Raw genomic sequence first — 12314 nt, 5'->3', positions numbered from 1 at the left:
TCCTCCTCCTCCTCCTCCAGTGGCCCCCTTCTCTCAGGAGAATGCACATTCAATCGAGAGAGGAATGATTTTGGATTCCATAATCTACTGCCATTGCATCGCTGTTTGTGCGGCTCGAATGTATTCAAGGTGTCAACAATTTGATGTTCATTTTTCCAAGGACAGAGCAGCAAGCAGCCAGGCCGTTATCCTGGCTGTAATGGAGCGATTCAGACGCCTCCTAATAACGTGACCGGTTTGTTATTCTGGCTGAGGCGTCTGGTGGGCTTTCACCTCTGTATTAAGATACGTCTAGTTGTTGTTTTATGGATTCAGAGCGGTCCGAATTTTTGCGTGATCTGCATGCTGATGATAATCCAGGCCCCGATAATGAACCAGTGGCAGAGAGGCCGTTTACTGGATTTGAATAACGTTGATGTGTCATAATTTTCCTTCTTTTTTCTTTCTTTTTTTTTTCTTTTATATCCATCGCCAAAACAAAGATGAGCAATGTTTTGTGATTATTCAGATACAAAAACCCAATAATAATAAGTCACAAATAAAAAGTCATAAATAAGTAGGCCTAACCCTACTTAATACGGTAATAAAGTGATGGTTTTACAGTGGTTTCAATAGTGAAATGCTAGCAAAAATGCTGTGCAAAGTACAATAATATGAAATGCAATATAATACAGTACGGTAGTTATGTAGTCCAGTGCTATACAAGTAATACAAGTGACGTGGGTTGAATGTTGTTGTTTTTGTTGTTGTTGTGGTTAGGGCTGGACCTGGAGGAAGGGAAGGAGGGCGGGTCATGGCTGGGCATCAGCAAGAGAGGCAAGCTGGCCGCACTGACCAATTACCTGGAGGGGAGGCCCAACCCAGACGCACAGGGGAGAGGTGAGCCCCGACCCGCACCCACAACAGAACCACACCGTCCTCTGTGAATACCTGAGAGGTGCACCCTGTTTTAGATTTACAACCTACCTCACTAGAAAGATGGAACTGGGAACCCAAATCCCCTCAAAACCCTTCAAACGGGACTGGCCATGGTCAGTGGACATGAACAGCCTTTTAGGGGTTCCTCCTCTACTGGTACAACAAGCGAACCCAGGTGTTTAGCAGTTCTGCAGTAAGTCCGTCCACTTGTCTTGTGCTGCAACGTCAGGAACCGAAGCCTAGGAATGTTACTCTCTTACACTCACGTAACGTGACGTAACAATAAAACTTGAAATGTACATTGACATTCAGCGTTGGGCCTGGTCGCCCTCATCTGTGCGTCACCTCTCCTCTGTCGTTCCACAGCTGTCCAGTGCAGATGTTCAACCCCCCCCCCCTCCGGGGAAACACCTCTTTGTGTTAATTGCAGCTCTTTAATTTGTTTGTTTTCTTCCAGGCCAATTTTCTGACACATTTAACTAATGTTAACGTCAGTAAAGGCAACCCCCCCCCCCCCTCCTCCTCCTTCAGCGGCAGGCTGTCCTCCTCACTCTGACAGCTAAATAACAGGGAAATATATCTGCTGGATTTATCCACTAGACCTGCTAGTGTTTACGTTGGAAGAGCTTTGGAGTTAGCAAAACGCTTAGATCGGGGGTTCAAATCCCTCCGGCACCATATATGCTAGAAATGTAGGCACTCACGGTACTGCAAGTCACTTTGGATAAAGTGTCTGCTAAGTGTTGTATACTACTATTTTATTCTAGACCTATAGACCTATAGAACTATCCAAGACCTTTTTTTTACCCAAATACCCTCTGTAAAGCTGCATTGAAATACTCGCCTAAAGTGAGCAACGTTTTTTGTAACTGAATCTGTCGTGCCAACATGCATCAGAATCACTTTGACACCGTTTCCATCGATTCCCCCATATTCTCCAGGGTTCCTGGTGTCTAACTTCCTGACGGACAACCAGGACAGTTACGCCTACCTGAAGAAGGTGTCCTCTGAAGGACACATGTACAACGGCTTCAACCTCCTCACGGCAGACTTTAAGTGAGTTGACGTCGGGTAAGATTGATTGACGGACGGAGGGGGGGGATGTGATCTTTTGGCTCTTTGTGCTAAACGAAAGACAGGATTGGTCTGCCTACGCATAATATGGAGACAAATGTGTCTGGAGAGGTGCGTCCTCTAAGCAGGAAACAACCCCCTCCGCCCCCCCGCCCCCCTTCTCTACTTTTACTTTTTAGATTATTACGTCTGTTTCTTTTCTGGGGGGTTTTTAGGACCCAGACAGAGAATACAGTATCAACTCTTTTTTTTATTTCCCCCGGGTATCTCAGGGAAGGGGGTCAAGGGTCGCTAAAGAAAGAAAGAAACAACACCTGTTCATATTGTTTTCGCCAGCCTGGTTGCTGAGGTGTTCAGACACAAGGGAACTCAGATGCTCAGACACGGGTCTATGTGGAGAGAGTTGTCCAGACTCACACGGGTCTATGTGGAGACAGTTGTCCAGACTCACACGGGTCTATGTGGAGAGAGTTGTCCAGACTCACGGGTCTATGTGGAGAGAGTTGTCCAGACTCACGGGTCTATGTGGAGAGAGTTGTCCAGACTCACACGGGTCTATGTGGAGAGAGTTGTCCAGACTCACACGGGTCTATGTGGAGACAGTTGTCCAGACTCACACGGGTCTATGTGGAGAGAGTTGTCCAGACTCACAGGTCTATGTGGAGAGAGTTGTCCAGACTCACACGGGTCTATGTGGAGACAGTTGTCCAGACTCACGGGTCTATGTAAAGAGAGTTGTCCAGACTCACACGGGTCTATGTGGAGACAGTTGTCCAGACTCACACGGGTCTATGTGGAGACAGTTGTCCAGACTCAGACACGGGTCTATGTGGAGACAGTTGTCCAGACTCAGACACTGGTCTATGTGGAGAGAGTTGTCCAGACTCAGACACGGGTCTATGTGGAGACAGTTGTCCAGACTCAGACACTGGTCTATGTGGAGAGAGTTGTCCAGACTCACGGGTCTATGTGGAGACAGTTGTCCAGACTCACACGGGTCTATGTGGAGACAGTTGTCCAGACTCAGACACGGGTCTATGTGGAGAGAGTTGTTCAGACTCACACGGGTCTATGTGGAGAGAGTTGTCCAGACTCAGACACGGGTCTATGTGGAGACAGTTGTCCAGACTCAATAATAATAATAATACATTAGACTTATATAGCGCTTTTCTAGACACTCAAAGACACTTTACAAACTGAAAAGATCGAGTAGTAAAATAAAATAAAACCAAAAAATAAATAAAAGAAAGTATAGGGGTTAATTTATTTTTATGTCTCCTATGTGGAGAGAGTTGTCCAGACTCAGACACGGGTCTACAGAGGGTTGGTTTTCTCCTCTGCAGCAGACAGGAGTGATTTAATTCCATGGCCTTGTGGTGTATCGAGCCGAATCAAAATGGGACTGCGGAATCCAAGGCAGCTGGCATTGCGAGGGCTTTTATAGGCACTCTATTGGCATGGCAACAGGTGTTTTCTGTCTTATTCAGGGAGGTTAGTGGGGTCAGCTTTGATATATATACTGGTTGCGCGTCATGGGGCAGGAACAGAGAGAGAGAGCTCTCATTTTAAACCAACCCCTCCCTCACTGTTGTTTCAGGTATTAACCCTGACTCCAAGTCTTTTATTTATCAACACGATGCGCCGAGAATTGTTTGTGCTGAGTCAGTGCAAGATAGAATGAATCAAATTAGGCTTTAATACTGCTGTTAACCTATGCAGTTATTTCAATGCAAACGCTTCATAGGAAAATATAGGTTTCATTCTACTCTAAATCAGACCTCAATCCTAGTCATATGACACCTCGGCTTTCAACACACATGTGTAAACATCACAGAGCATTCGTCCCAAGGGTCATTTGAAGATAGGGGCAGAATTGATGTTTTTATATCAGGAATTACGCCTGATCGCAACCGCTGGGGTTAGCGCCTTCACAAGTGAAGAGGCCCTCCCCCCCACACACCCCCCCCAGCCAGGTCACCAGCCGTGATCAGACGTCAACAGAGAGAAGGGAAAAGCCTTATCTGTTGATGTGGTGATGTATGCTCTGGCCCACGCCCATCATCTGGCGCCGAAATCACTCCATTCCTCTCCGTCTGCCAGAGGCCCACGGGGCCCGGTGTGGAGCCACAGGACAGGATGCATGGATGCTGACAGATAGGAGCCATGGACGCCCTCATAAAAGCCATAGAGATGCCAGCTGCGACTGCAATTTATTTGGATACCTTCTTAATAAACAGCCTCATTACAGGGCTGTTAGAGGGAGGGAGTGTGTGTGTGTGTGTGTGTGTGTGTGCACGTGTGCTCTCTCTCTCTCTCTCTCTCTCTGCACAGTGAAACAAAAGTAATGTGTGTGTCAGAAAACCAAGAGGAAACACTGCATCTATTTCGTTTCCAAATCAATAGTTACGTCTCGTACGGAGAGGTCCCCTCTCTCTCTGTTACAATTAGCGGATTCCTCATTCATCCTTAACCAAGGACGTTTATTTATGACGCAACTTGGACAAGATGCGCAGGGCCATTTTAAACATTCTCCTCCTGTTGTATAATGCAGATGAGTATGTATGTAGGACACGGTACGCAGGGATTTCAGGAGTAGGAAAGGCCGTACTTTGGTATTCATCATCCTGCTAAACAGAAATTATAACCGTTCAAATCTGCGTCGGGGATGATTTATTTCCATGCCTTGTGCCTTAATTACGTGTAGCTCGTTTATACCAGTGTGGCCTTGATTAATAATCTATCAACTCTGTCCACTGGGTTTGCATGTTGTCTATGCAGTTCAGTCGATTTGGTTGTTGTTGTTTGATAACCTTCCTCATGCATTACAATGAGCCAGCCTTCTGATTTGTACACTACCTACACACCAGCCTCCACTGATTCATGCATATCCCCACTCCCTTGCCTCGGCAGAACGAATGATATATATTTCAAGCTCATCTCGAAAAAATGCCATCAATGAAATCGCTGTCTGCACAGGATATGGGAGTCTTCGTCTTAATTTATTTTTCGTATGCTTTCGACTCTGAACGACCATTTCTTTATTCATACGTCTTGATTTAAGTCTGGGGTGGGAGATGATCCTCGAGAACAAAGAGGCCCTTACACGTTTAGCTGTCAGCTCAAGAAATCCCAAAATGCCTCACTGTACCATATATAATACCCAATAGAGCTTGCTTTATGTTTGAAGTATATAGATATGTAACATGTTCGATCGCTTCATAAAAGCGGGGTTGTTATCACTGTCTAAAACCATGGTATAGCTTTTGGCAGATGCTTGTTTTTCCCCCCGAAAGCGGGTCGATCAGATCGGCGCGTTCTTGAACTGGTTTTCCAGCAGTGTTGGTACGGACTGTTTCATTTCGATGAGGGAAAAGTCATGAATATTCCTTAGTCTCTCATCGCCAGTATCATCGGCCAAAGAGCTGAGAAGTAGATTTAGCAATCGGCTGTTTTCTAGTCCCTGGGCTCACGGCAGCTTCCAGAGCGTAGAATAGCACCGCAGCGCCCATGAGTGTGAGTGAAGCCAGATGTTCCAACATGAAATGTATTTGTTAATTCTGGCTCTGAAAATGTTAGTGTGGGGTCATATTTGGAAGTCGTCAGTATTCAGAAATGTGCTTTGCATCCCTTCGCCGTTCGCCCTACTATTCTATCATTTTAAACCGAGGATCTGGTGAAGTCTGTTCATTGCCTGTTTTGAATTGATTCGGACGGTTTTTCGCCCCTGGCCTTGTGCTGAAGATAACTAGCTTGTTTTGTTGTGATAGTCAGACCGAAACCAGCAAGGTTGGTCTTGCTGCTGTGTTTTAAAAAGGTCTCGGTCGTCTCTCTCAGAGAGATATCCCCACCAATATAATCCAACTGCACCGCAGTCGGTTGCAAGGAAAAAAACGCATCTTCAAAGCATTTCAGAATAATACACTGCTGTTCATTTAAACATCTACTATCCTGCCATTGTGATTATTTATTATGACAATGGATCTGCAAACTGCTGTTCGAAGGCTTCAGAAAGAGAGAGCTTCTTTTCCATTCATGTTGCCCAGCGATACGACCTCCCGCTGTGTTCTCATCTCGGCCCAAATCTCTCCCGGCAGCACAATATGATGGCGTTTTGATATTCCTGTCAAAGTGTTTGGATGTCCGAAATGGCCCTTTCTTTCTCTGAACCGCTCACCCATAGACTGCAAAACTAGACATTGTGCTTTTGGGGTGAAGCTCTTAAGTTTTAGGCTTCAATCTGTCCAAACAGAATCACTCACAGTATGTTTGTGTGGGGCTGAATTGTGGATGTGAATCTGTAATCTACACAAAATCGCTTTATGTCTCACTTAGCTCATACCACCGTCCGGGCCTTTCTCTGTAGGGTTACAATTGTTCTGTACATATCAAGTAGGGAGTTTGTTGTGAAGAATATCTATTTAACAGGAGTCAACATTGGTCCGTAGAAGTGGCGAGACAATGCCTCTAACATTTTCCCACAGCACTCTTGGTAGCTCTTTAAGTTCCCCAGCCCCAGGACATTTACACAAGATAAGAATACCCAACACAAACAGAGACAAATACCCTTTGCACAGCAGCAATTGTTTCCCCCTAGCGTAATTGCTTATTGTGGCGTAAACAAATGTACATGCTCGGACAGGGACATTTGCTCCTAATTAATTGGAGTGAAGATACATTTCGAGGGGAGTGGAACCCTTCGTGTCAGACCAATTTCATCCTGTCAGTACCTCTGTCCTCGGCCACATGCCGAGGTTCTTACCAAGCCTGCCTTAATCTCCCGCCTCTGTGGGATGATATCCCCCCCTTAGGATAACATGGATGAGAACCAATCCAAGTTGAAACAGCCACAGCAGTGTGCTGGATACACTATGTTTTATGTAACCTCCACATTCTTTGCCAAATAACTAAGGTGAGATATTGATGCAGTGTTGCACCAGTCTCCAGTCCAGACTGAGGGATGCTACTGCTGACTGACTGACTTATTCTCTTTCAAAGCTTTGGGTCAGGATTCAGCCTGTGATATCAAAGAGACACTGTACTCCAATAGTGAAATAGGATGGAAATAACCATGAATCATATCATCTATTTATTTATTTTTACGCGAGGACAGGAGAGACATAAAGATTGTGAAGGCCTAGTTAGAAAGGATGGGGCATTTGCACATTGCAGCACCATTTTTTAATCTGTATTCCCCCCTCCCCTCCCTCCCCTCCTCAAGCTCATCTGATAGGATTATGATAGCAAGCTATTGTTTCCGACGTACCGTTGTTTTCCATCTTATTTGGCACTTCAATTGCCTTTACAACCGAAATGGCCTCATTAGTCGCTGCTTAGCGAGGCCGCGTAGGAAATTTGAACACCTTCTGAAGGGGAACAACAGGAAGTCAAGTGCTGTGTTTCTTTTTAGTTTTTTTGTTACTTCTATAATAAGGCATGAAATCACAGGTGACCGACGCGCCACTTGAATCGGTCACTCACTGTCGTCTACCATTCTCCCTCCGACGCAGGGCCAGAGAAGACACAGTGTGTTACTATGGAAACAGAGGCAGCGCTGAGCCCATCCGTCTAAAACCAGGTCTGTATTTCTTAACGCTGCGTGCGGGTTACAATCACATGAATGCAGAGAGTCAAGGATGTTTATGTTCATCAGGGGAGGCCGGGGGGGGGGGGGGGAATAAAGTCGCTGTTTGATACCGTTCCTCATTCAATACCATGCATTAGAATACAGCCCCATCCTCCGCTTTTCCACCAGCCACCCACCTCCTCTGATGTAAATGTTCTCAACATGTTAACCGTGCCTCAGGTGCTGTGTACGTACAGTACCCGTCAAAAGTTTGGACACACTCTTCCTGTTCAATTAGAATGGGAAAGTGTGTCCAAACTTTTGACCAGTAGCTGTATGTATGCTAGAGAGCGTGTTTTTGGAGGTCCCTCTAGCAGTGCCTCGTCTGCCTGCTTCCCAGCAGGAATCTACGGCTTGAGTAACTCCCTGCTGGAGACCCCGTGGAGGAAGATGCAACACGGGAAGCGTCTCTTCACCAGCGTGGTGAACCAGACCCTGCCCTGCGACAGCCTGGTGCAGGAACTGCTCGGCGTCCTCAACAACCAGGAGCTGTGAGTACTCTGGTGGGCGGGGGGTGGGGGGGGGGGTTGCGGAACTGGAGTTGGCACGTCTCAGTCAGGGCCAAATTCCAAAATCACCTCCTCCTACACACGCTCGGCGCTTCGGAACATGTACCTGTTAGTCTCTCTACGGGCGGCGGGGGAAAAAAATATAACAAGCCGGAACGTTCCGCGGTATGCAAATGGGAGAGGCGTGATGAACCTTCACACTCGCTGTGAACGGCTGAGATGAAAGAAACCTGTTGACGCTCGTTCAGCGAGAGGAGCGGAGCGAGTGTACAGCCCGACCCTGTTGAGCGGGGGACAAAAAGCACAGTCGAGTTGCTGGAGGCCGTCGCTTTGATTTCAGCTTAATTGCCGAGCTTTTAGTCAGTGAACTGTTATCCTCCTGACAGCTCCTACCTCTCTAATGGGCTCGCCGGTCCGACTCTGTACAGTACACCATTTAACGCAATGTTATATAACAACAACAAAAATGTGGGGGGAAAAAAACCTGTCTGTTCCAACTTTCGACTTCTAGAAGAGGTTTGAATCGGAGAGTTCGAGAGGAGGCTTGACTCAGAATGTTCTAGAGGAGGTCTGCCTCTGGATGTTCTAGAGGAGGTCTGACTCTGAATGTTCTAGAGGAGGTCTGACTCTGAATGTTCTAGAGGAGGTCTGACTCTGAATGTTCTAGAGGAGGTCTGCCTCTGGATGTTCTAGAGGAGGTCTGCCTCTGGATGTTCTAGAGGAGGTCTGCCTCTGGATGTTCTAGAGGAGGTCTGTCTCTGAATGTTCTAGAGGAGGTCTGTCTCTGAATGTTCTAGAGGAGGTCTGCCTCTGGATGTTCTAGAGGAGGTCTGACTCTGAATGTTCTAGAGGAGGTCTGCCTCTGGATGTTCTAGAGGAGGTCTGACTCTGAATGTTCTAGAGGAGGTCTGACTCTGAATGTTCTAGAGGAGGTCTGACTCTGAATGTTCTAGAGGAGGTCTGACTCTGAATGTTCTAGAGGAGGTCTGACTCTGAATGTTCTAGAGGAGGTCTGACTCTGAATGTTCTAGAGGAGGTCTGACTCTGAATGTTCTAGAGGAGGTCTGACTCTGAATGTTCTAGAGGAGGTCTGACTCTGGATGTTCTAGAGGAGGTCTGCCTCTGGATGTTCTAGAGGAGGTCTGCCTCTGGATGTTCTAGAGGAGGTCTGACTCTGAATGTTCTAGAGGAGGTCTGTCTCTGAATGTTCTAGAGGAGGTCTGCCTCTGGATGTTCTAGAGGAGGTCTGCCTCTGGATGTTCTAGAGGAGGTCTGACTCTGAATGTTCTAGAGGAGGTCTGACTCTGAATGTTCTAGAGGAGGTCTGACTCTGAATGTTCTAGAGGAGGTCTGACTCTGAATGTTCTAGAGGAGGTCTGACTCTGAATGTTCTAGAGGAGGTCTGACTCTGAATGTTCTAGAGGAGGTCTGACTCTGAATGTTCTAGAGGAGGTCTGCCTCTGAATGTTCTAGAGGAGGTCTGACTCTGAATGTTCTAGAGGAGGTCTGACTCTGAATGTTCTAGAGGAGGTCTGACTCTGAATGTTCTAGAGGAGGTCTGACTCTGGATGTTCTAGAGGAGGTCTGCCTCTGGATGTTCTAGAGGAGGTCTGCCTCTGGATGTTCTAGAGGAGGTCTGACTCTGAATGTTCTAGAGGAGGTCTGCCTCTGGATGTTCTAGAGGAGGTCTGACTCTGGATGTTCTAGAGGAGGTCTGTCTCTGAATGTTCTAGAGGAGGTCTGCCTCTGGATGTTCTAGAGGAGGTCTGCCTCTGGATGTTCTAGAGGAGGTCTGACTCTGAATGTTCTAGAGGAGGTCTGACTCTGAATGTTCTAGAGGAGGTCTGACTCTGAATGTTCTAGAGGAGGTCTGACTCTGAATGTTCTAGAGGAGGTCTGACTCTGAATGTTCTAGAGGAGGTCTGCCTCTGGATGTTCTAGAGGAGGTCTGACTCTGGATGTTCTAGAGGAGGTCTGACTCTGAATGTTCTAGAGGAGGTCTGACTCTGAATGTTCTAGAGGAGGTCTGCCTCTGGATGTTCTAGAGGAGGTCTGCCTCTGAATGTTCTAGAGGAGGTCTGACTCTGAATGTTCTAGAGGAGGTCTGCCTCTGAATGTTCTAGAGGAGGTCTGTCTCTGAATGTTCTAGAGGAGGTCTGACTCTGAATGTTCTAGAGGAGGTCTGACTCTGAATGTTCTAGAGGAGGTCTGACTCTGAATGTTCTAGAGGAGGTCTGCCTCTGAATGTTCTAGAGGAGGTCTGCCTCTGGATGTTCTAGAGGAGGTCTGCCTCTGGATGTTCTAGAGGAGGTCTGACTCTGAATGTTCTAGAGGAGGTCTGCCTCTGAATGTTCTAGAGGAGGTCTGTCTCTGAATGTTCTAGAGGAGGTCTGCCTCTGAATGTTCTAGAGGAGGTCTGTCTCTGAATGTTCTAGAGGAGGTCTTTTGAGTGAGAGAATGTTGTGTTGTCTTCTTCAGGAACTGCCCTGACCCGGACCAGGAGAGCCAGGGTAAAGGCTACTACAGCAGACCCATGTTGCAGGCCCTGTCCGCCGTGTGTGTCCGCTCTCCAGCATACGGCACAAGGTCAGAGTCCCTCCCCGACACCCAATTAGCTCCCCCGTTTGACACGCTTCTATTTGAGACCCATAAAGCCCCTGATCTCGTTTTCACGTTTTCTTGATTGTTTTTTTTTCATTTTTATTTGTCTTTCGCTTGTTTTCAGGACCAATACCATTATCCTCATCGACGCCGCAGGGAACGTGTCCTTCACTGAACGCACCATGCTCAACTGTGACATCAGCCAATGGAGCACGAGCTCCTTCCACTTCAAACTCCAGGATTGAAGAGAGCCAGGGGGCGCTGTGGGGGGAAACACACACACTGTGCCTTTCTGCATCACACCCCCCTCCCATCTCTCAAAGGAGTCCCTCTCTCAGCAGCTCTGGCTGCACACAAGTGAAAACGAGCACCAAGATTTATGTTCCATTTACCATTTAAACTGGCGGAGGTGCAAGAGACAATTACGGCACCGTTCTTTTGGAAAGAGAGATTAATTGCACTTTTCTAGTAATTGTTTTGGGAAAATGTATTTCAGCTTGGCTTAATATATGACAGTGTGAATTGATTAAATCACGCATCGTTTTTTTAGCTTCAGTGATATTATCAAAGAATAAGCTCTTAATGTTATTGATCATTTGAATGAGGTGTTATTTGATTTGTGTGCTTCAAATTATGTTTATTGCCAAAGAACAATTGCAATTTCACAAAACAAAGATCTCCATTTGACGCTGCATCCATTTATCTCAGCACTGGTTTGTTGAGGAAGACCTCGACGATCAACCGAATGTCATTTCTAACACTATGGCTCTGACATGCAGTCCTGCAGGTGTGTCCCTGTCTGACAATGGGTAACACCGTCTCTACAACCAGCCACAACAAAGTGAGGTGTCAGGTAGAAATCCTATGACACAATTATTTGTGCATTTTATGAAAACCTGTCCCATAACATGTACACTGTCCTATTTTGACCTTCTGAGGTCTGATGTTTGCTGGGAGTTAAATAGGGAGAAAAGCATTATTTTCACATTTGCTTAGGTGGCTAATGGTTTTCTCTCATTAGGGTTTTCTGCCTTTGGTTCTGCATAGGAGAGACTGTTTGGCCTTGCTGTGAAGGATTCAATTTGCCACTTAACCGCTGCGGTTTTGTCTCTGGTTCATGCCCCCATCTCCATGCATTGTCCCTGCTGATAACATCCAAATAATTTCAGTGATTGTTTCCAGATATGTAATGTGATGTGTGCTACCATGACGATTCTACCAGTGGTATCCTGGGTTTTATGTCACTGACCTCAGGTATACATAGAAGTACTGACCCTGTTTACCATGGCACAGTTGTCTTGATATCAGTTGTGAATAAACGACTTTTACATCTATACAAACAAGGACTTGCTCAATATTTATAGGATGAAAAGCATTGTGTGAAGGTTGCATTCATTTATTTTATGAGGGATTTGGGGTTTTATCAGGTTCCAAGTAGAGGGTGTGTCGGAGAATGGATTATTTCATAACATATGAAATATATATATATATATATATATTAATATTTTGGGTATAACTGTCCTGATGATGAATGCGTTGCCACCTACCGGCAGTTATCTGGCCACTACAACCTCTTGTGATCCTCATCC

General features: G+C 46.3%; 1 protein-coding gene across 2 annotated transcripts in view; it reads left to right on the top strand.

Annotated features, from left to right (window-relative positions):
- tango2 (transport and golgi organization 2 homolog) overlaps positions 1-12053 on the top strand; it is a 30367-nt gene extending 18314 nt beyond the window's left edge. The window contains exons 4-9 of one of the 2 annotated variants that reach the window (XM_080530594.1): positions 760-879; positions 1860-1974; positions 7500-7567; positions 7959-8106; positions 10603-10710; positions 10850-12053. In XM_080530594.1, coding sequence (XP_080386720.1) covers positions 760-879; positions 1860-1974; positions 7500-7567; positions 7959-8106; positions 10603-10710; positions 10850-10970 — 680 coding nt within the window. In that variant the 3' untranslated portion in view covers positions 10971-12053. Of the gene's footprint in view, positions 1-759; positions 880-1859; positions 1975-7499; positions 7568-7955; positions 8107-10602; positions 10711-10849 lie in introns of both variants that reach the window. The other variant, XM_080530593.1, reaches the window with a different exon arrangement.
- The last annotated feature ends 261 nt before the right edge of the window (positions 12054-12314 follow it).

Source organism: Nansenia antarctica (genome assembly GCF_963989245.1).
Source record: "Nansenia antarctica genome assembly, chromosome: 5".
Taxonomy (NCBI): domain Eukaryota; kingdom Metazoa; phylum Chordata; class Actinopteri; order Argentiniformes; family Microstomatidae; genus Nansenia; species Nansenia antarctica.
Note: the sequence above shows the minus strand (reverse complement) of the source record. Positions and strands in the feature narration are given on the sequence as shown.